The sequence below is a fragment of the Hemitrygon akajei genome, chromosome 17, assembly GCF_048418815.1.
Source record: "Hemitrygon akajei chromosome 17, sHemAka1.3, whole genome shotgun sequence".
Lineage (NCBI taxonomy): Eukaryota > Metazoa > Chordata > Chondrichthyes > Myliobatiformes > Dasyatidae > Hemitrygon > Hemitrygon akajei.
In genome coordinates this window covers 13,655,276-13,680,348 of record NC_133140.1, presented here as the reverse complement: position 1 = coordinate 13,680,348, position 25,073 = coordinate 13,655,276, and the positions used below count along the sequence as shown (strand labels likewise).

Below are 25,073 nucleotides of genomic sequence, written 5' to 3'. Positions count from 1 at the left end.
GAAATTTGGTTTTTTTGTGGCAGCAGTACAGTGCAATACATAAAATTACTACAGTACTGTGCCAAGGTCTTAGGCACCCTAGGTATGTACATGTGCCTAAGACTTTTGCACAATCCTGTAGATCAAAGTGGGAGAGAGTTATTGCAGAAATATAAAGCTTTTGATCATTTTCTATGCCTAGTGAAGCTGGTACAGCTGCTGCCTCGCTGCACCTGATACCAGGGTTCAGTCCTGACCTCAGATGTTGGCTGTAGGGAGTTTGCATGGTCTCCCTGTGACAACGTGGGTTTCCTCCCGGATGCTGCAGTTTCTTCACAAGTCCCAAAGGTTGGTAGGTAAACTGCCTGCTGTAAATTGTCCCTTGTGCACAGGTGAGTAGTTAGAGTCTGAGGAGAATGGATGGCAATGTGCAGAGAGTAAAATGACATTAATGCAGTGAAGTGTAATGGTGGCCTGGAGGCCCTGTTCCTATTCTCTGTTACTCTCTGACTCAGTCGTTCTTGGTATTTCCATGTAGCAGCTGGCTGGTGAGGACTCTCTCAAAGACATTGGAGCAGAATCAGGCCATTCAGTCCATCAGATCTGCTGTACCATTACATCATGGCTGATTAATTATCCCTCCCAACCCCATTCTCCTGCTTTCTCCCCATAACCTTTGACACTCTTACTAATCAAGAACCTATCAACCTATTTCCCTGGCCAACCTCGACCAACAGAAGGCCACAAACAACCTTTGATTTAAATATTCCCAAAAACTTGGCCACCATGGCCATCTATGGCAATGAGTTCCACAGATTTGCCACCCATTGGCTAAAGAAAACCCTCTTCATCTCCATTCTAAAGGGGCTTCATTCTATTCTGAGGTTGTACCCTCTGCTCCTAGACTCCCCTACTCTAGGAAATATCTTCTCCACATTCACTATCTAGGCCTTTCAGTATTCAATGGGCATCAATGAGATCCACCCTCATTTTATAAACTCTTATCCTCTGCATTGTGAGTTGACATTCTTCTTTAACAACACACGGTAGCTGTCCGGCTCCCAACCTTGTCTGAAGATTAAATTGTGGATGTGTCTGCCTGACAATGGTGGTGCTGGAAGTCTGAGAAAGGAACTTGCTGGGCAGTGTGGCCAGTCCCTACAGTGTGTTTCAGCCAACCCAGAGACTGGAAATCCAGTTGTAACTCCTGTCATTTTGCAGAGCCCAAGGCTGAGGTCGCTGCAACGCCAAACCGTAGCTCTGGTGAGGAGACGGCGGACATAGCAGACGATGCCACAGCTGACGAGCAGACAGAGGGGGAGACACTGGATGGCGGGGAACTGGAAGGAGATGAGATCCTCGAGGAGGGTGAGGGCGTGGAGGATGATTTCGACGAGGAAGGCACAGATGACCTGGTAAGGGCGGTTTCATGTGTACTGTTGTGAAGATCGAGATCAAGTGTAAAGGTTCATGTTCAAATTGATACTGGCTCTAACCCTTTCACATTCTTTGATCTTGCCATCACTAATAAGAACAGTATTTATTGCCCAACCATAACTGCCCCCTGTAAAGGTGTGATGAGTCCCTTCAGTCCTTAAAGTCAGAGCTTCACAGAGAGAGCTCTGAAACAGGCCATTGGCTCATCTAGTCCATGCTAAACTATTATTCAGCCAATTTCCATCACCGCATATCTGACCACAGTCCTCCATACGTCTCCCATCCGTGTACTTACCCAAACCCCTCTTAAATATCATGACCAAACCCGCATCTACCATTCCACACTCTCACCACCCTCTGTGTGAAGAAATTCCCCCTCAGGTTCCCCTCAAATATTACATCATTCACCTTTAACCTATGACCTCTAGATCTAGTCTCATCCAACCTCAGTGGAAAAAGTCTTCTCGCATTTACCTAATCTATACCCCTCATAATTTTGTATACCTCTATCAAATCTCCCCTCATTCTCCTACACTCCAGGAATAAAGTCCTAACTTATTCTCTATACCTTAGGTCCTCACATCCCAGCAACATCCTTGTAAATATTCTCTGTACTTTTTCAATCTTATCAATATGGGTAACCCTAAGGTAATTTCTAAAGTAAGTACATGTTCGGCACAGCATTGTGGGCTGAAAGGCCTGTATTGTGATGTAGGTTTGCTAGGTTTCTATATCTTTCCCCTTTAGGTAGGTGACCAGAACTGCACATAATACTCCAAAATATGTCTCACCAATGTCTTATACAATTTCAACATAACATCCCAATGCCTGTAGTCAATTTGAAGGCCAATGTGCCAAAAGCCCTCGTTATGACCCTGTCTAGAGCTCCCACAGTACAGTTAGGGAGGGAACTTCAAGACTGAGAATCAGTGACATACTTCTCAGTTGGCATTAGGGAGTGGTGGCCCTGTACACCTTCTGCCCTTGTCCTTGGTGGGAGGGGGTCTCGAATTTGGGAGATGCTGCTGAAGGAGGCTAGGAAAGTTAAGTTTGGAGACAGAAGTGACTGCAGGTGCTGGAATCTGGAGCAGCACCCAATCTACTAAAGGAATTAGAGGAATGAGAGAGACAAATAATGAGATCCAAGGGCATTGACCAAGATCTTTGTGTCATCTCTAGTGACAGGCAAGGTACAGGAGGACTGGCAAGCAGCTTATTACAAAGATATCCATAATAATGATCAGAACGACTCAGTTCACAAGCACATGAATTTTCACTACTCAATTCTTGTGTGTATATCTAATAAGTTTCCCTGACCCTCCATGAATAGTCAAAGAAGAGAAGAGACAATACCCAGGAAAAGGAGTCTAAGTTGGCCAGCCAGCTGTTCCTCCTAGTCCCGTTGTGATCTTCACGTGTCCAATGTGGGGTCCTCCACTCTGTGATGGTTGGTCTCTGGAGAGTTGTCACTGCCTGAGCTCCCGTACTTTTTCCTTATCAGGTCAATCTATGATGTTTCAATTTTGTTGGCTGGAGGTCATGTGACTGGCCTGTGTCAGATTCCCATTGGATGTGGCCCAGGGCTACAAACTATCGTTTTATCACCTTCACCTTCAACTTCATGCCTCAGCTGACTTCTTTTGTTGGATTCGACTCTGGCTGGATCAAACCAGTCAGACCAGTTCACCCCAACACTGGGCACAGATGATGTCTTCAAACCTGCCTTTTTACACAATAAACAGCTTCTTATCTGAGAATGTTCTCAGATTTAGCAGATCATTAGCAGAAACTCCTTCCTTCATTCAATTTGTCTAAATTATCCCAGAGCAAGAATCAGTTTATCAAAAAAGTTTACAAAATGGTGGGTGCAAGGACATAAAACCATAAGACCATAACATATAGGAGCTTTCACCCCGTACCCTTTGATGTCCCGGCTAATCAAGAACCTATCTATCTCTGCCTTAAATACACCCAATGACTTGGCCTCCACAGTCACTTGTGGCAACAGATTCCACAGATTTACCACCCTCTGACTAAAGTAATTTCTCCACATCTCAGTTCTAAATGGACGTCCTTCAATCCTGAAGTCGTGCCCTCTTGTCCTAGAATCCCCTACCATGGGAAATAACTTTGCCATATCTAATCTGTTCAGGCCTTTTAACATTCAGAATGTTTCTATGAGATACCCCCTCATTCTCCTGAACTCTAGGGAATACAGCCCAAGAGCTGCCAGACATTCCTCATACGGTAACCCTTTCATTCCTGGAATCATTCTTGTGAATCTTCTCTGAACCCTCTCCAATGTCAGTATATCCTTTCTAAAAAAGGAGCCCAAAACTGCACACAATACTCCCAAGTGTGATTTTACGAGTGCCTTATAGAGACCCACCATCACATTCCTGCTCTAATATTCAATATCTCTAGAAATGAATGCCAACATTGCATTCGCCTTCTTCACAATCAACTCAACTTGGAGGTTAACCTTTAGGGTATCACATAAAAGGCTGTCTCCATTCCTCAACACTGATTGTTGTTCTTTCTGGCCAACATATCCTCGACTTGATCGAAAGATCATTATCCTCCTCTCATTCTGTTGACTGTCCATAGGATTGACAAGGACTCTGTGCAGCTGTGACATTTCTTCTCTTTCACAACTTTAGCCTCCCACCTTCTAAGGTGATACACATTAAACAATACAATTACAGGCATACATAAAATTGATCTTATAGCAGCTTGTGATACTATTCTCACTCACAGATGTATTTAAACATTTGATCCCCAATTCCAAAACTTACTTTGCAGCGTTTAGACCACCTCTCGCTTGCCTCCTCCACAATGAGTCAAGTCAGGAATTGGTGGCAAATCAGTAATATTGGTCCTACAACTATTGATCCATATTAGGCATTGGATCGTGAAGCTCTCCTTCATTACCACGTCACTTTTGGAAGAGACAAAGTTTGTCCTCCAATAACCAGACCTAAAGTCATATTTCCTAATGGCAACATTATGACTTCCCAATGAAACACTATTTCCATCCTTTGATATAACTCATGGCTATTGTTGCTATAAAATATGTCCATCACACCACACATACTACAAGAAAGACTGATTATTCACAGGCAAAATAGATATCGAACAATTTTCGTCAGTACCGAAACCACAATTCACAAGATTCTGTCTTATCAATTATTCTAGGCAAGGCTAGTGGTCTGCTCCTTGATAAATCTATCCCTTTCCCAGTACCGTTCATAACAATATCATGTGTTGGTGGGTAACTTGATGATATCCAAGTCTTATGATATTTGCCCACATTGTGAACCTTTTCACTCTGTTTACCACCTGTACAATTCTTCATGTGTACAGTTAATGATGATCAAAATATCCTATAGAAAATATGTGGAAGTAACCACCCCACTGGATATCTCTTGTGTGAATTACTGTCCCACTCAGTATTCACATGAGTGTGATCCCACAGGACTGTAATCTTACCGTGGCCATCATACTTGAGGCTGCTCAATAATTAGACCTAACAACTAATTATATTCCCTCTAGGATACTTGATAATGTCACCCCTAGAATTTTATGTAAGTGTAGAGTAATGTAATGGGTGACAGATGACATATATTGTTCATTATAGAACCCATTCCTACACAATTCACAAACGCCATCATTGAACTGTTGTGTTCACTTTAAGAGATGGTGTCTGATGTAATCATGTCAGAAGTTGACTGCTTTTGTTTGTCCGTAATGAACGTAAAGGGCTGTGGCTTTAGTTAAGCACATAAAACAACTCTCACATGTTTTGTTCACAAAATTCAATGTAAGAACTGTGCATTTGTGTCCTGTGGGATACCTAAGATTTTGTTTTGTCCATGCATGTCAAACCACCCACCCTGGTATAATTCAAGACTGAATCTGAATTCCTCCTTTGTTGGCCCCCAGTTACTCAAGTCCAATGTGAAAGATCATTTTTGATCACTGAGTGCCCCGCAAGTATTAACATCAGTGTTGACATGTTTGCCTGCTGTAATGGCTTTGGAATAAGATCAACCCTGATCCCAGTCATAGTTAATTCCACTGCAACAAAATACCTTATTCCCTTCATCTGGTGTTAAATTAAAACTTGGGTTTAGAGGTTTACACTTTCCATTAAGATTTCCAGGGCACTTACTGCGCGCTGATATTCCCATAGGTCATGGTACCAGTGGATCATTTGGTTTCATTCCCCCTGGAAACACAGATTTCACGAAAGACCACTCAGTCTTTAGTAAGCACTTCCTTGAGCTCTTTATATATTTATGACCCTGCTCCTTCTATCAACTTTTTAAATTATTTATGTTTCTTCTGCTCCTCTGCCAAATCCATAACCTTAACCTGTTGCTCCTTCTGTCTTCCAATTTGCCCAATCTGCAACTGCCCTGTCAGGTTGCAGCACCTCGTTTGGCAAACTTGTCAGCCTTTGTCTTCCTCCCTCAGGATCATTTTAAATAAGCTGTCACCTTTATGACCCTATGTTCTTTTGCCCTCACATAGCTGGTTCTCCTCTCACCATCCTGTACAGGTGAGGAACCATCTAAAAAGTAAATTAGAGTTTTTCCTTTGTTTGTGCCGTTGTTCTTGGGTATTGCTTTATCTGATCTCTTTCCCTCCAGCCTCACTTTCTGTTGTAATACAAATGGTCTCTTTGGCTCATTTGCTATCATATCCTGACACCTGCTCAATGAAGATCATCTGTAAGGAAACTTTAATACCCTTTACAACGACATCTCAATCCTGCAGAGTCAGGGCTGACTGACCAAGTCATTTTGATTCGACCATCCAACAGCAGCTGGATAAATATGTGCTTTAAGATGGCGAAGGAATTAATGCTGAACTGCTGTTTGGACTAACCCAATAATTCAATTCTATTTTCATTTTATAAGATACATGACAAACACTATGATTGTATCAAAAATATTTTCTAAAGAAATTAAATTCAAAATCAGTATGTCAAAAGTCTTGAGCAACATCTTTCATGTTCTCTAAAAAGAAAGTAGTCTTGTTAGTAAAAGCAAGTTTTAGGAAAGCTCCCCAAATATCTCAACCTTCCAAGATATCAATTCCAAATTTCCAGATTAACTGTCCAAAATTTTCTGTAAATGTCTGTTTCCCTCTGAAATGTGGGCATCCCACATCTGAAATGGAGATACAGATTTCCATCGCTTTAACCTGTATTTCACATGGCCAGTGTGAAATCTGTGTTTCTCTCTAAAACAAATTCCATGGAAAATAAATAAACACAAACCAAAACCACAGAGAAGACAAATCAAAAATCCATGCCTGTACTTTCTTCTGAACCTTCACAACTAACTGCAAAAGTTAGAATAGATACTTAATTCCAACCGTGAAAACAGTATAAACAAGGTGGGCAGTGGAAACCTGATTAGATGAGGACTACTGAATCAGGAGGGACAGACAACGGGGTTATATATACCCAGGCGTCATCCCTGATGAAGATACCAGAGATTGCCAGTTAAAATTGATGCTTGTACCCGGCTGGAGGGCCAAGAGGAGTTTATTCGTAATATATGCCAGGAAAGCACTAGATCCTATTTTTATATACATTTTTCAAAGAACAAAAGAAGAAAAGAATGCTTCGTGTGGGCCCCCAACATATTCACACAATCTCTTAAAAATGTACAACCTCTTAAATGACAAAGAGTTCCTGCAAATTTGCTTCAGAGTAGCCAAATATTTCAATATTTTTCTCTGAAGCATGGGATTAATTCAATCTTCCTCCCAATATTAACTGAGCAATCACACAACAGCACGCATGCGCACGCACACACCCCGCCCCCCTCCACCGCCAGTCCTTGAGGAATGTTAGGATTCAGATTAACTGAACTGTTTGCTGTACAGTTCCAGGCATTGGCACCCACATTACTGCAGCTGAAACAGCAGCTTTGAGCACTGTCCTGGGGTGTTTGTCCCCACCAGTTCTACCCTGACTGCATCCTTCAATGTTATGCCCCTGGGGGGAGCACTTTAGCTGCTTTTGAAGTATTCCATAAGTTTAGAGCTTAGAACAGCACAGGGACAGGCCCTTCAGTCCACAATGTAATGCTGAACCGGCTCAAAGGTAAATCAAAAACCCCCCCAGAAACTAATCCCTCCCAGAAACAATTCCTCCATCTTCCTCACATTCATGTACCTATCTAAACATTTCTTAAAAGCCTCTAAAGTATTTGCCTCTACCACCTTACCAGGCAGCACATTTCAGGCATCCACATTTTCTGAGTGAAAAACTTACCCTCCACATCCCCTTTGAACCCATCCCCTCTCACCTTCAATGCATGCCCTCTGGTATTAGACATTTCAACCCTGGGAAAAGAAACTTACTGTCTACTCCATGGTTAATAAACCTCTATCAGATCTCCCCTCAGCCTCCAGCACTCCAGAGAAAACAACCCAAGTTTATCCAGCCTCTTATGATAGCACATGCCCTCTAAACCAGGCAGCATCCTGATAAACCTCTTCTGCACCCTCTCCAAAGCCTCACCATCCTTCCTATAGTGGGGCAACCAGAATTGTATGCAATGCTGCAGATGTGGCCTAAGCAGAGTTGCAATATAACCACTTGACTTTATGACTCAATAACTTAACTAATAAAAGCAAGCATTCCATAAGCCTGCTTAACTAGTCTGTCAAGCCATGTAGCAACTTTCATGGAGCTATGAACTTGCATCCCAAGATCTCTCTGCTCAGCAACTCTGTTAAGGATCTTACCCATAACAGTGTACTGTCACCTTGCGTTTGCCTTACCAAGGTGTGACACCTCAAATGTATCTGGGTTAAACTTCACCTGCCATTTCTCTGCCCATATCTGTCACTGATCTATATCACATTGTATTCTTTGCCAGTCTTCCACATGATTCGCAGCTCTACCAATCTAGGTATCATCTGCCAATTAATTAACCCACCCATCTACATTTTCATCCAAAATCATTTATACACATCACAACAGCAGAGGTCCCAGCACAGATCACTGCAAAATACCACTGATTACAGACCTCCAGCTCAAATGAATCCCTTTGTCTATCTAATAAAAACACAAAATGCTGGCAGAACTCAGCAGGCCAGACAGCATCTATGGGAGGAAGTAGTGACGATGTTTCGGGCCAAAACCCTTCATCAGGAGTCTATCTTTTGTCTATCTTTTGTTTTTTATGTGCAAGCCAATTCTCAATCCAAAACAGCAATTTGCTGTGGACCCCATGCATTTTAATCTTCTAGATTAGCCTCCCGTGAGGCATTGTGTCAAATGCCTTACTAAAATCCATGTTGACAACATCCACTACCCTACTTTCATCAACCTGTCTCATCGCCTTGTAAAAAACTCAAGTTGGTAAGGCATGACCTGCCACACATAAAACCATGCTGGCTCTTCCAAACTAGGCCATGGTTCTCCAACTGCTCATATATCCTATCCCTAAGAGTTTTCTCCAGCAATATCCCCAGAACTGACATGAGACTCACCGGTCTACAGTTTCCTGGACTTTCCCTTGTTCCCTTCTTAAAAAGAGGTACAATATTAACCACTCATCAGTCCTCTGGGGCCTTGCAGGTTCCTGGGCAGGGCATGAAGATCCGCGTCAAGGCTCCAGCAATCTCACCTCTCTGGGCTCTGGTTCTAAATTATTTCAATCCTCTTGGAACACCATCCACCGATGGGATGCAAACGCAGTGGGGTGTTCTCCTTTCCTCTGGTGACTTTTACATAATTCATCCACTGAGTTCCCACTGTTATTAACCATAACAGTCAATATCGTATTCTTTAACTCCTCATTTGATCCCCCCAGTGTGTTTGCATGTTTCTAGAAAAGTGGAATGTTTGTTCAGATGCAAGCATGTTATAGTGCATCTCCTTTTCTCAGCATCATCCAGCCCATATATTACTGTCTGGTAACTAATGCCTGGGACAGCTCCCTAGGATCATTCCTGGGCATATATATCCTGATATCCTTTGCAATATCCCTCAGCTTCTGTATCCTGAATGGGAAGTGTATGTTATTTTCTGCTTTTGATTTCCTGTACCAGCTCCTTTTGGTTGCATGTCAGCGAGGGATCCTCGGGTGCTAGCTCCTCATTGTAACAGTATCTGATCACCCCTTATCATTCTAATCCATATCTCCATATTCATTCTTTTCCTGTCCTTCAGATCCAAAAGCACATACAGTATTATTTCTCTCTCTGCAGCGAGTTGGCCCTGCAGTTTTTGTATCTGCTTTAAACACTTTGTATGATCTCCAGTGTTATGTTTCTTTTCATGCATTGATGTCTGTATCACTTTCATTTGCCATCTTTAAGTCACTGCACTCTTTCCACAATTCTTCCACTTCATTCTCAGTGATTTGGTCTTCTTCTTGTTTACTCATTTCTTTAACCAGCGGTTCACACTGTAACTGAAACCGGTACAAACAGTATGTGTTCTCTGCCCTGTAAATCAGTAGGTTTCTCTGTAAGGTGTTCTACCACATCACAGAGCCTCCTGTTCTGCTGCAGCTTTCTGCTGATGTTCTAGGTTTTCCTTTCCTAATACATCCCATTCTGCTTTAGCTTTCAATTGATATTCAGTGTTTTCCTCGTCTGATCTTTCTCGATCTATTTTAATTTTCTGCTGATATTCTATCCATTCCTCAATTAAACAGCCAACAGCTACTCTGGTTTATTTAGTATTTCAGTAACATTTGAGTAATGTTGTAAATATATTGTTTGATTAAGCATTTTTAGCTTACGTAATTCATTATGGGTTATATGTAAAAGTACGTGAATGGCACACGTCATTACGTCACCATGTCATGTGAGCACATCACTAAAGAAATGGAGTGAAAACTAAGTAGACGAGTTTATCGTGGCTCCTGTGTGTTTCTTTTGATTAGTTTTTGGAGTTACACAACGTAACAACCACTGGTATCTGTAATTATTTAAATTCCTTGTCTGACAACTTTCCCTGAGCAATCTTCCCAAGAGCTTCCCCACCGCCAGTGTGACCAGCATTCTTCCTGTATTTCCCCAGTAGATATTTCTGGAGGATTCCCTGCAAACAAAACAATTCAAGTCCTCTGAATTTGCAGACTTCCCTGAATTCTTCATCCTAGGTTAGTGGTAGCAAACTCTCTGTACCTCACCAATGTGGCCCGATTCAAGTCTCCCGCTGACTCAGCAGAGAGGTTTATCCAGCTAGGGTGATCAGTTAGACACAAAGAGACTCTAATTTATGACAAGAACCTTTATTGACTCAGTTCACAAGCACGTGAATTTTCACAACGCAATACCTGTGTGCACACCTACTACATTTCCCAGTCCCTCCATAAACTGTCAACGAAGAGAAAATATAATACCAGGGAAAAAGTGTCTACGCTGGCCAGGCATTCCTCGTAGTCCTGATGTAATCTGCACATGTCCAACATGGGGGTCCTCCACATCCACAATGGTAGGTCTGTGGAGAGTTGTTGCTGTTTGAGCTCCCAAAATCCTCTATTTTTATACTTTTCCTTATCCAGTCAATCTATGATGTTTCAATTCCATTGGCTCGAGGTCATCTGATGTGTCAGATTCCTATTTGATGTAGCCCAGGGCCACAAGCTGTATTGTTTTATGGCCTTCGCCTTTAACTTCCTACCTTAGGTGACTTCCGTTGTTCTCTTTGACTCTGGTTCAAATCAATCAAACCAGCTCACCCAGACACTGGGTCCAGATGATGAGTCACTTCTGCAGACCTGCCATTTTACACAATAAAACAGTTCTTAAAATCTGAAAATGGTCTTAGGTTTAGCAGAAGCTCCTTGTGTCCAAGTTGAATTGCTCAGATTAAGTTATCCTAAAGCAAGAATAAATTCATCAAACAGTTCACAAAATGATGGCTGCAAGGACAAGCTCACAAAATGGCCGCCTCCATTCCTTTTCCCTGATTGTAGTTCCTTCTGGCCAATAAGCTGAAAGTGTTCCATTGTTCAAGGGGAAGAATCCTGGAAACTATAGACTGGTGAGTCTCACATCAGTGATAGGGAAGCTCCTGAAGAAGTTTCTGAAGGATATGATTTATGAGTGTTTAGTAAACCAGGGCTTAGTTAGGGACAGGACTGTCAATGTTGCTTTGTGTGGGGCAAGTCATGTCTCAGTAACTCAGACCATCGAGTGGCATCTATGGTGGGAGGGGTGGGAAAGAATTGTTCATGTTTCTGGTCAATATACTGCATCAAGTCTGAGAGTAAAGGGGGGATGTTAGCCAACGTATGGAGTTGTGAGGCGGGGTGCTTAGACGGGGGCCAGTAGGTGATTGATGGATTGAGGACAGGTAAAGAATGATGGTGAAATGGTGGAATTGGGAGACAGAGACAGGTGGGTGATAAACAGAGGCAAGCATAAACAAAGGCCGATGGGCCTGGGGGGTGAAGGTGGAGACAGCTGCTGGAGGGTGATAAATAGAGACATAAATGCCATGAGCTGTGGAATCTGATCAGTGAGGGAGGTGACCATGTTGTAGACAGCGTACATTGTGGCTAATGTGCACTGGTGGGTGAAGGGATTAAATGTTGTCATTGAATACCTGTCTGAAGCAGGAGCGAGGACTGTATAGAGGGGAGCTGTGGGACTGAATGCTAATCCATATTTCACTAAAGTCCAATACCAATGCTACTGTATTAAAAGAAATAAAGAAGGAACAATGGATGAAGACTGAATGTCTTTAACACCCCAGACATATTTGTCAATCAATTTTTCAATCATTTTGAAACATTGAACTGTCTGATCAAATCTGATGCTCCCAGTTCATCTGACTAGTTTCATATTTCTGTTCCTTAAATTCCCATAGAACACACATGCAGTCATCCTGCATTGTTGGCTGCAAGCCGTTGCAATGGAGTATCATTGTGTCACTACAGTTCACATTTTCTCAGCTCAGTTCTTGGATGCTGCTGTGTGCAGTAGGTGTATGTGAGGAGCTGGAAGGCTTACACTGACCAGCACTGTCATATCCTGTTATTTGGACAGTTCCTGTAAGAAGCTATGTATGTATGCAAGTCTGTTTTGCATCTGGTGAGCTTTCTTCTCCCAGTGAAGTTTACGAAATTGGGATGACAGTACAGCTGAATGTGTCAGCTCACAATTAAAGGGAGTTAGTTGCTTTCTTCTCAAAAGAGGTTGGACATATTTATCAGGTCAGGCAGCGTTTGTGGGATGAGAAATAAGCTTAACATTTCAGGTTGGAGAATTGTTCTGATGAAGGGTTAACAGTTTCTCTTTCCACCCACATTACTTGGCCAGCTTACTAATTTTGGAGAATAAAACAGCACAGTGCAGGAGGAGGCTTTTTGCCCACCTAGTTTGTGCCAACCAAGAAGCCAACTTGAACTGCACATCTCTTGTATGTGTTCAGCACTCCGTGGCCTCTTTATTAGGAACCTCCTGTCGCCTTTCTATCTGCTTGAACCAGTCTGGCCATTATCTTCTGACCCGTCTTATTAACAAGGCACTTTGCCCACAGAACTGTTGCCCAGTGGACTTTTTTTGTAATATAAACTCAAGACGGTTGTGCATGAAAATCCCAGGAGATCTGCAGTTTCTTGGATATTCAAACCACTCTGTAACACACCAACAATCATTCTACATTCAAAGTCAATTAGATCACATTTCTTCCCCATTCTAATGTTTGGTCTGAATAACAACTGAAGCATTTGTCAATTCTGTATGTTCTTATGTACTGAATTGATGCCTCGTGATTGAATGTTTGGATATTTGCATTAATAAGCAGGTATACAGGTGTACCTAATAATGTAGTCACTGAGTGTACAATCCTTCAGTGACATGCCTGTCTGTGTGTCTTTCTGATTGCTTCTTAAATTCTGTGTCTGTGTATCTCTCTCATTGCTTCTTAAATTCTGTGTCCGTGTATCTCTCTCATTGCTTCTTAAATTCTGTGTCCGTGTATCTCTCTTATTGCTTCTTAAATTCTGTGTCCGTGTATCTCTCTCATTGCTTCTTAAATTCTGCTATAGCATCTGCCTCCACTGCCACCCTAGTAGCATGGTCAAGGTGCCTACCACTCTCTGTGTAATCAACCTGCTTCATACATACCCTTTAAACTTTACCCCTGTCAACTTAAACCTCTAGTATTTAACATTTCTTTCAAATTTGCAGCTGCAATTTCATTTTATTAATTTTCATTTACATGGCTCTCTATATGTAGTCTTTGCCTCCCTTGAAAGTACTGTAACAGCGCACTGATGATGTCTTCTTGTATGGTAACAAAACATTTGCAAGTAAGTTGCCAAAGATCGAGAACAATTCAATCCAACCATTTGCCTCCCTCCTTCAGTCATTGAACATTTTGACCATAAGACATAAGAGGAGAATTAGGCCATTTGGCCCATCCCATCATTTTCCTCTCAGTCCCATTCTCCTCCCTTCTCCCTGTAACCTGTGGTGCTCTTGTCAATCAACCTCCTCTCTAAACATGCCCAAAAACTTGGCCTACACAGTAATCACCCATTGATGAGTTAGAGCTGCGCTAAGTTTGCTTCCCTTGAGAAAAACAACTTGCAAAATTATAGCATAAAAATGGCAAGAATCGTAAAACAAATGCATTTGTAAAATTACCGTGAAATAACAAAAAATAATGAGCAGAGATCAGCCATCACACATGAATCACATATGTACTCTACTCAACATTCCTTCCCATTGATTGAGCTTTACATGCCAGCCTTGTCTCGGTGTCCAAGGTTTGTGTGTTCTAGTCATGGTGCTGTACAGAATGGAGAAAAGCCCTTCAGCCCAATTCAGCCATGCTGACCACCAAGCTAGTCCCATTTGTTAACATTTCTCTAAACTGCTCTTACCCAAATGTCTTTGAAGTGTTGTTATTGTACCTGCCTTAATGAGGCCATCATGGAACCTTTGTGAAACTGCCTGGGCTTCGCCCTTCCCCTGTCCCTGAGCACTGGAGAACAAAGACAAGCAAGTAATTTGGGTGGTGTTTAACAGGGTCTTTTAAATCCTGCAAATTACTCACACTTTGAGCGCTGTGACCCAGTGGCACGACATATCAGTCTCATTTAAAAGGTATTTAATAAAGAGCTGATCTCCGCCTTTGATGATTCCCCACTGAGTTAAATGTTAAACCTTAATCTCTCCTCTACACAGATTGTCGAATCTGCAGCCTGGGGCTATTAAGATGAGCTTTCATCATTAGGGCAATTTGCAGAGGAAATTGTTTTTGGTAGATAATGAAAGGTAGGGTTCATAAAGCATTGCATGAACTAAAATTAAGTGACTCTTTCCCCCATGAGACTTTTTTATTTCTTCAGTTGATGCTTGACTGTTACATTTAGCAAGCGTTTCACCTGCTCCTTTCCTCCGAGACTTCCCCTGCACCCTCAGGCTCACTGTGTTATAGACATAGAACATCAAACATAGAACCGAATAGCATAGTACAGGCTCTTCAGCCCACGATGTTGTGCTGACCTTTTATCCAACTTTAAGATCCATCTTAACCTTTCCCTCCCACATATTTTTCTATCATCCATGTGCCTATCTGTCTCTTAAATGCCCTGAATGTTCCTGCCTCTACCATGTATATGTATATGGGTGGTGGGTATATTCCATGTACCCACCACCCTCTGTAAAAAACCTACCTCTGGCTTTCCCACTACACTTACCACCAATTACTTTAAAATTCATTTCATTTTTCAATCTTTTTATTGATTTCCAAATATAGAATATACAAATCGGAAGAAGAGTATAACAAGTAGACAATATAAAAGACATATAAACAGCAATAGTAAAAACAAAAAGTATATAATATCAAAATCAAATAAGTAAAATATTATGCTGCTATATATACAATAGTCCAAAAAAAAAACTACAACTCCTCATAACAATCATAAGAAAAAAAATTGGAAATTTTATTGATAAGGAGAAAAAAAAAACCCACTAACTAAACTGGAGCAAAAAACAAAAAAAAAGAAAGAAAAAAAAAGAAAAGAAAAAGAAAGATTGGGCAGTCCAATTGAGGATAAAATTAGAAAAAACAGAGAAAGAGAAAAAAAAACACATCCTTCCAGTCATCTCCGAACCTTCATGGATAAGGATTTTCCCCAAAGAGAATTTATAAATAAATAAATAGATAGATTGATAGATAGATAGATAGATAGATAGATAGAAATTAAATCATGTGAAAATATTGAATAAAGGGTCACCAACTTGTTCAAAATTAAAGGATGTATCAAATGTCCGGCTTCTAATTTTCTCCAAGCTTAGACATGACATAATGGAGGAGAGCCAATAGAAAACAGTAGGCGGGTTAGATTCTTTCCAATGTAGCAAAATAGCTCTTTTAGCCAGTAAAGTTGAAAAAGCTATCACATGTTGGGCGGAAGCAGACACTTTGCTTGCTTCCTCTGGAATAATCCCAAAAATTGCTGTAAGTGGATTAGGTTGAACATCCATATCTATAACTTTAGATAATATTCCAAACACATCCCTCCAAAAATTATTTAAACTTACACATGACCAAAACATATGAGTTAAAGTAGCCATTTCTGTGTTACATCTATCATAAATAGGGCTTATATTCAGAAAAATATGCGCCAATTTATCTTTGGACATATGGGCCCTCAATTACTTCAAAATTAAGCCCCCCTGGTATTAGCCATTTCTGTCTTGGGGAAAAGTCTCTGGTTATCCACACAATCTATGCCTCTTATCACCCCCCATTCTCCTTCCATCCAAAGAAAGAGTCCTAGCTTGCTCATCCTTTTATAATAAGACATGCTCTCTAATCCAGGTAGTATCTTGATAAATTTCCTTTGCTTCCTCTCTAAAGCTTCCATATCCTTCCTATAATGAGGCATCCAGAACTGAACATAATACTCTGTGTGCTCTAACCAGGGTTTCATAGAGTTGTAACTATACTTGGCAGCTCTTGAACTCAATCTGCTGCCCAGTGAACCAACACACCATATAAACATACGTCTTCTGAACAATCCTATCAACTTGCATGGTTAATTTGATGGATCTATGGACGTGGACCCCAAGATCCAGCTGATCCTCCACACTGCTATTAACCTGTCTTCTGCCTTCTATGTCAGTGAATCTATGTCAGTGTCCAAAGCCTCCACTCTAAGCCTGAGCCTCAATTCTCCCAATCAGCTGGCTGAGGAGTGGGGAGTGCAGGCCAGTAACATGGCTGTGGTGAGGGAGGTCAGAAGCAAACAGACTGAAGGGCAGGGCTGAGCAAATATCCAGGGTGGAATTGAGCCAGAGGAGAAGAACTGCCCATTGGCTCCTTCCCATTTCCATCTCAGTCAAGGAAGGCCACGAACAAAGTGTAAAGGCAAGGGGTGTGGGATGGGCATCCCATTGTCAGCAATGCCATACCTCTGGAGGAGAGAGAATGGTCCCAGGAGCTGAAGGTAATGGATGGGCAGAGGGACAGGATGCCTGCTGTTAACCCTATGGCTGTGTGACAGCACAGTGGTTAGTGCTGGTAACCCCTCAGCTCCAGCGACACGTGTTCAATTCTGAACATGTGCAGTCTGCACGTTCTCCCCCACTCCCCCCGATACTCTGGTTTGCTCCCATGTCCCTACATCCTAGAGATGTGCAGTTTGGTAGGCCGACCGGTCGTTGTAAATTGACCAGAGTGTAGGACTTAGAATAAAGAACATTACAGCACAGTACAGGCCCTTCAGCCCACGATGTTGTGCCGATCTTTCAGCCTACAGTAAGATCAATCTAACCCTTCCCTGTTTCTATTTGTAAGTGGGTGGTTGGAGAGGTGGGAAGATTTGATAGGCAAATGAGAGAGGTCAGGTAAATAACGGCTGATGTGAATGTACCGGGAGATAGCTTAGACTTGATGGAGTGAATGACCTTCTCCATCATAGTACAAGTGTAGCACTGTATTCCGTTTCTGAGTCAGCGTTGGGTGTGATCTGAAGCCAAGCCCCCGGATTCGGGCTTTGAGTGTATCTGTCAGGTGTCCTGTGCATTAACTGTGCTCTTTCTCCCCCAATCCTCCCCTCACCTGTTTTTTCTTCTAGATGAATAACCACACTCCGAAAACACCCGATACACAGTAGAAACAGCCCTTGTGAGCAGCAGGGCTCAGGTTCGTGCCATTTTCTGTTGCCAATTAGCTGCTCTCTGTGGTGTTTGAAGGGTAGGTGAGAGTATTATTCACTTTACCTTTAAGTTCCCTGGCTGTGTTTCCAGACCTGAGATCGATGGTGGCAGTCAACATCACTGTACACAGACAACACTGGGTCCCGTCACCACTGCTGACACTGACAGGGGCGTGGGTTAAGCTACAATGATCTCTCAGTTGTTGCTCTGGACCTCTTCTCACAACTAGGACTGGCTCTGAGATTTGCTCTTGTACACCATACGGCCCTTCCCCCCAAAATGGTGAGACAAAGATTGTGAAGATCTGCCTGCACATTGTCCATGCCCCTCCTTTCTCTGTGTGTTCATGTGCCTATCTAAGAGCCTCTTAGATGCCCCTCTCTTATCTGCTGCATGTTTAGTGGCTTCTTCCACATTCCCCCTTCTAGCCCACCAACAGCAGCCCTATCTTCCACAAGGCAGAACCCATGCTGCTCCAAATCTTCAGCACAAGATCCAGCCCAGTGGAGGATTGGAGGACAGCTGTCTGGTGTGTCAACTTTGGAAGGAGTTCTCAGACTCGAGCTGCCTGCACTGGTGGACGTGAAGCAAACCATAGACTCTCTTCTGCTCTTCCGAGCTGTTCTGTGTGGTGCCCCACCATCTATTTTATGTTTTAACCCCCAAGTCTCACTTAGTACCCTCTGCCCTATACTCAAGGAACATACACCTTCAGCTCACAATCGTGCGCCAACATTTTAACCTGCTCTGAGATCAAGGAGAGAGGGAAATCTCATTGAGCTCATCTGTATCCCTGAGTGAAATAAGTCACCAAGGGTTCTCTGGTCAGTTTTGAGCAATATTTGGCCCCGTATCTAAGGAAAAATGTGCTGGCCCTGGAGAGGACACAGGGCAGTTCCCAAGATCTTGGCAATATGAAGAACACTTGATGTCTCTGGGCCTGTACTTAATGGTGTTCAAAATAATCTCATTGAAACCCCACCAGATATTGAAAGGCCTGGATAGAGTGGTTGTTGGGAAGATGTTTCCAGTAGGAGAATATAGGATCCCAGAAAGAGTGGATGTGAGGAATATAGGATCCCGGATAGAGTGGATGAGGGGAATATAGGATCCTGGATAGAGCGGATATGGGGAATATAGGATCCCGGAGAGAGTGGATGTGGGGAATATAGGATCCCGGATAGAGAGGATGTGGGGAATATAGGATCCTGGATAGAGTGGATGTGGGGAATATAGGATCCCGGATAGAGTGGATGTGGGGAATATAGGATCCCGGATAGAGTGGATGTGGGGAATATAGGATCCCGGATAGAGTGGATGTGGGGAATATAGGATCCCGGATAGAGTGGATGAGGGGAATATAGGATCCTGGATAGAGCGGATATGGGGAATATAGGATCCCGGAGAGAGTGGATGTGGGGAATATAGGATCCCGGATAGAGAGGATGTGGGGAATATAGGATCCTGAATAGAGTGGATATGGGGAATATAGGATCCCGGAGAGAGTGGATGTGGGGAATATAGGATCCCGGATAGAGAGGATGTGGGGAATATAGGATCCTGGATAGAGTGGATGTGGGGAATATAGGATCCCGGATAGAGTGGATGTGGGGAATATAGGATCCCGGATAGAGTGGATGTGGGGAATATAGGATCCCGGATAGAGTGGATGTGGGGAATATAGGATCCCGGATAGAGTGGATGTGGGGAGTATAGGATCCCGGATAGAGTGGATGTGGGGAGTATAGGATCCCGGATAGAGTGGATGTGGGGAGTATAGGATCCCGGATAGAGTGGATGTGGGGAATATAGGATCCCGGATAGAGTGGATGTGGGGAAGATGTTTCCAGCAGCAGAATATAGGATCCAAGGGCACAGGTTCAGAATATAGAGATGATCCTTTAGAACAGAGATGGAGGAATTTCTTCAGGCAGAGGGTGGTGAATCTGTGAAATGCGTTGCCAATGAGATTAGTGGAAGCCAAGTCGATAGGTCTAATTTAAGGCAGAGATAGATAGGTTCTGAAGTGATAAGGGTAATGGAGAGGTGGCAAGAGAGAGAGTAGTTGAAAATATTGGCCATGAATAAACAGTGGATACAATGGGCTGAATGGCCATTTTCTGCTGCTACACCTTATTTACCTCATTTCTGTATTGTGAGACAGGAAACACAAAGCATAGAAAATTTACAGGATAGGAAGAGGCCCTTCCTCCCACAATGTTGTGCCAAATTTATTAAACTAGTCCTTTCTGCCTGCACACTGTCCCTGTTGTTCCATTCTCTACACATTCATGTTCCCTTAAGCACCACTATCATCTCTGACTCTACTACCAGCTCTGGCAACACATTCCAGGCATCCGCCAATCTCTGTTAAAATGTACTTGCCCCACACAGCACCCTGAATTTTCCCCCTCTCACTGACTGCTATAGTTCTATAAACATCTATAGGGACTCCCCTCAGTCTCTGCTCTAGAGAAAGCAATCCTGGTTTGCCCAACCTCTCCTTGTAGCACCATGTCACAAACTGGCTGTGAGAATTTATGCATTATGGAAATAAAATTGATACCAGATATCAAATTTCTAAGTTCAAAGTAAATTTATTATCAAAGTACGTTTATGTCACCACATGCTACACTGAGTTTCATTTTCTTGCAGACATTTACAGGAAAATAAAGAAATATAATAAAATTTACAGTACGTAACAAAAACTGACAAATATCCAGTGTGCAAAAGAGGACAAACTGTTCCAATAATAAATAAAAAAGTAAATAAATAATACTGAGAACATGGGTTGTAGAATCCTTGAAAGTAAGTCAATAGGCTGTGGAATCAGTTCATTGTTGAGGTGAGTGAAGTTATCCACGTTGGTTCAGGCACCTGATGGTTGAGGAATAAAAATTGTTCTTAAACCTGGTGGTGTGGAATCTTTGGCTCCTGCACCTCCTGCCCATTGACAGCATTGTCCGGATGATGGATGCTGCTGTCCTGTGGTAGCAGCCCTTGTAGATGAGCTCAATGGTATGGAGGGTTTTACCTGTGATGGACTGGGCTGTAACCACTTTCTGTAGATTTCACTGTGCATCGATAGAAGTTTGTCAACGTGTCATGTGACATGCTGAATCTGTGCCATGCTTTCTTTGTGACAGCAGTCATGTACTGCTCCCAGGAGAGATCTGATTGCCTGTGAAGTACTGAGGATTGAAGGCTGTTATATGAATGCAGCATCATTGTCCTTAAAATGCACAGATAGCCGTGTAATGGACCTACAAGTGTCCTGCTGGTGAGGCAGTGGAGACCTTAGAACACCAGCAAGAAAATCAGGAGTCACTTGGGGTGAACACTGAGTCAATGAGGGGAGATTTGACTGAGGTGTACAAATGGATGGATAAGATAAAGTCAAGCAAGCTCTTCCACTGAGGTTGAGTGGGACTAGAAGTAAAGGTCATGGATTAAAGGTTAAAAGGGTAAAGGTTTAAGGGAATTTCTTCACTCAGAGAGTGGTGCAAGTTTGGAATGAGCTGTCAGCGGATGAGGGTTTAAGAGAAATTTGGGTAAGTACATGCATGGGAGCGGTATATTCCAGGTGGGGGTCGATGAACAGATGGGCCAAAGGGCCATTTTCTGTACTGTAGTGCTCTGTGAGTCTATGCTGAACTCTGGCATGATTCTGAGAGGGAAGGGTCTTACTGATACTGAATTTGTACTTTGCCCTTCAGTTGCTGGGAGTGGCAGTGTTGTGTCACAGAATCATGGGACGTTAGGTGAAGCGATGGCTTTCTTATGCCCTTTAAATCCTGCTACATGCCTGAGAGATTGAAACAAAAGGCCAGGCCTCAAGGATGTGATGCTGGGGCTTTATAAGGCATTGGTCAGGCTGTATTTGGAGTTAGCATATGAGGAGTGTTTGACGACTCTGAGCTCGTTCTCACTGGAGTTTACAAGAATGAGAGGCAATTGGAGAGGGAGAAGATAAAGTCTAGAGTATCAGTGTTACAGTGCAGTAAAGAGAGTTACAGAGTTATAAGAGATGAGCTGGCCAAAGTTGATTGGAAGAAGACACCACCAGGGATGATGGCAAAATAACAATGGCTGGAGTTTCTGGGGGCAATTCAGAAGGCATGTGATAGATGCATCCCAAAAATGAAGAAGTATTCCAAAGAGAGGATGAGGCAACTATGGCTGACAAGGGAAGTCAAAGACAGTGTAAAAGCAAAGCAGAGGGAGTACAATAGAGCAGTAATTAGTGGGAAAGTAGAGGATTCAGAGACTTCTGTAAACCCGCAGAAGGTGACTAAAAAAAGCCATGAGGAGAGAAACGATGAGATATGAAGGTAAGCTATCCAATAATATAAGAGGGTACTAAAAGTTTTCAGATATATAAAGAGAAAACTAAAGCAAAAATGAATATTGGACTGCTGGAAAATGACACTGAAGCGAAAGAAAAGGGGGACAAAGAAATAGCAAACAAATGTAATAAGTATTTTGCATTAGTCTGCACTGTGGAAGACGTATGCCAAAAATCTGAGAGTGTTGGGGCAGAACTGAGAGCAGTTGTTATTACTAAGGAAAAGGTGCTTGGGAAGCTGAAAGATCTGAAGGTGGATAAGTCAACTGGACCAGATGGACTGCACCCCAGGGTTCTGAAAGAGATAGCTAAAGAGATTGTGGAGGTGTTAGTAATGAGCCTTTACCATCAATAGATTCTGGAATGGTTTCAGAGGACTGGAAGATTGCAAATTTCACTCTGCTCTTTAAGAATGGAGGGAGGCAGAAGAAAGGAAATTACAGGCCTGTTAGCCTGGGTTAAGTGTTTGGGAAGATGTTGGAGTCTGTTATTAAGAATGGGGTTTGGGGGTACTTGGTGGCACATGATAAAATAGGCCAAAGTCAGAATAGTTTCCCTTAAGGGGAAATCTTGCTTGACAAACTCTTGGAATTGTTTGAGGGAATAGTTGAGGTTACTTGGATTTTCAGAAGGTCTTTGACAAGGTGCCACACATGAGGCTATGGTATTACAGGAATGATACAGACACAGATAGAAATTGACTGACTGGCAGAAGGCTAAAAGTGGACCTTTCCTGGATGGCTGCTGGTGACTGGTGGTGTTCTGAAGATGTCGGCGTTGGTACCGCTTCTTTTCATACTATATGTCAATGATAGGGATGACAGAACTGATGATTTTGATGAGCCCAGCTTGCCCACACTGTTATACTGCTGGACACTCGGTCCTGCCATGACGTAGGAAACTCAGTAAGAATAGGGACGCCATGTGAAGGCGTTGCTATGGGCACAGTAGTGTAGGAGAGGCCATTTGCAAGTGATCTCCTTCATGGCAAGCCAAACGGTAGTCTTGCAGCAATCACTACACTGGAAAGGAGAGGCTGAGGAAGAGGTTTCGTCTTCCTTAAGTGAACAGGACATCTAGTCCAGGACTGACCCGTACCCATTGAAACCTATTGAATATTGAAAGGCCTTGATAGAATGGAGGCAGAGAGGATGTTTCCTATAGTGGGTGAGTCCAGGACCAGAGGACACAGCCTCAGAATAGAGGGATGTCCATTTAGAACAGAGATGAAGAGGAATTTCTTTAGCCAGAGGATGGTGAATCTGTGTAATTCATTGCTACTTATGGCTGCGGAAGTCAAGTTATTAAGAGCAGAGATTGATAGGTTGTTGATTAGTCAAGATATCAGTTACAGGGAGGAGAATGGGGTTGAGTGGAATAATATATCAGCTGTGGAGCTGACCTGATAGGCTGAATGTCCTAATTCTGCTGCTGGCTCTCATTGTCACATGGTCTTGTGGTCTAAAGCTTTCCTCTTCACGTACCTCTCCAACCGTCTGAGGCAAAGTCCCATTTCGGTGCAACACACACAGATGCTGGAGGGACTCAGCAGGTCAGGCTGCGACTTTGAAGTGAAACAAGAAGGTGTTGTTTCCGGCCGATACGCTTCATCAGGGCTGGAAAGGGCATGGGCAGAAGCCAGAATTTAAAGGGGGGGGTGGGGGGAGATCGAGTTAACCAGGTGAGGGAGGAAGGTTGGTGGAAGAAATGAAATGATGTGAGAAGCTGGATATTTTTACAGCATCTGCAGAATCTCCTGTTTTGGCAGTTTGGAGTTAGCCAGTGGACAAAAGAAGGGCCGAGAATCAGAGGCACTCTGCTGGGAAGAACAGGCCCTCAGTCCTCGGGGTCGCGTTGCCGATGGCCGTTGGCGGGGGCATCTTAATACACTCAGCAGAGGATGGTGCTCAGAGAAGCTGTGCCGGAGGGGATGGTCAGAGGCTCGGAGATTCGACGGACTCGGAGTCCGCTGCGGTCAGGTCGCTTTCGGTGTGTGCTGCGTCTGCGAGGCTGAGTCGGGCGGTGCCGTGGAAGTCCATAGCGGGGGTATTCCCTTCTGCCGCCAGCGTGGGATGGGGAGTCTGTCGGGACCCTGGGGACTTGTGGAAACTGTGTGGTGATTTCTTTTGAACTTATAGTCCTTTAACATCTTTGGACTATTTTTACTGTGCCCATGGTCTGTTTTTTTTAATCAATTATGCTATTGTTTGCACTGTTGTAACTATATGTTGTAACTATGTGGTTTTGTGCAGGTCTTGTAGCTTTCGTTTTTGGTCTTGTTTTTGTCTGGTGGATTTGGAGCTCCTTTCTGGGGAACGCGCTAAGACGGTAGCGCGATATTAATACGCAGCAGCCTCTCCAGACTCTGGATTGGCGATTGCCAAACGTTATGTGGATTTTCTAGTGTAGTCTGTTCTGTCATATGCTTTTGTGATACCATTCTGGAGGAACATTGTTTCATTTTTTAACTGCATTGCATTTGTGGTTTCTAAATGACAATAAACTGAGTCGGAATCTGAATAGACACAATACAAAGGGAAAGGAAAGGAAAGCAAACAGCATTATGAAGGACCCCATGCACCCCTCATACAATCTCTTCTCCCTTCTGCCGTCTGGGAAAAGCCTCCGAAGCATTCGGGCTCTCACAACCAGAAACTTTTACATAGTCTTACCCCAAGCTATCAGACTCCTCAATACCCAGAGCCTGGACTGACACCTTGCCCTACTGTCCTGTTTGTTATTTATTGTAATGCCGGTACTGTTTTTGTGCACTTTATGCAGTCCAGTGTAGGTCTGTAGTCTAGTGTAGCTTTCTCTGTTTTGTTTTTTTATTACGTAGTTCAGTCTAGTTTTTGTACTGTGTCATGTAACACCACGGTCCTGAAAAACGTTGTCTCATTTTTACTATGTACTATACCAGCAGTTATGGTCAAAATGACAATAAAAGTTGACTTGACTTGACTTGAATACGGGGACTGTGGAGGAATAGTGCATTCAGTAATGCGAGACGTGTCATGGGCCTCAGTGAGGTGAGTGTTAGGTAAAGCATGAAGCACTGGAGGAAGTCAGTGGGTCAGGCAACATACGTGGAGGGAAATGGACAGCCCACGTTCATGGTTGCTCATTTGGATGAGGAGTTGCTGGTATAGGA

General features: G+C 43.0%; 1 protein-coding gene across 6 annotated transcripts in view; it reads left to right on the top strand.

Moving 5' to 3' along the window:
- LOC140740502 (RNA-binding Raly-like protein) overlaps window positions 1–25,073 on the top strand; it is a 1,929,462-nt gene that overhangs the window by 1,878,397 nt on the left and 25,992 nt on the right. For 5 of the 6 annotated variants that reach the window (XM_073069704.1, XM_073069701.1, XM_073069703.1 and 2 more), the window contains 2 exons: window positions 1,201–1,394; window positions 17,496–17,563. In XM_073069704.1, the coding sequence (XP_072925805.1) occupies window positions 1,201–1,394; window positions 17,496–17,534 (233 nt within the window). In that variant the 3' untranslated portion in view covers window positions 17,535–17,563. The remainder of the gene's footprint in view (window positions 1–1,200; window positions 1,395–17,495; window positions 17,564–25,073) is intronic. The other variant, XM_073069706.1, reaches the window with a different exon arrangement.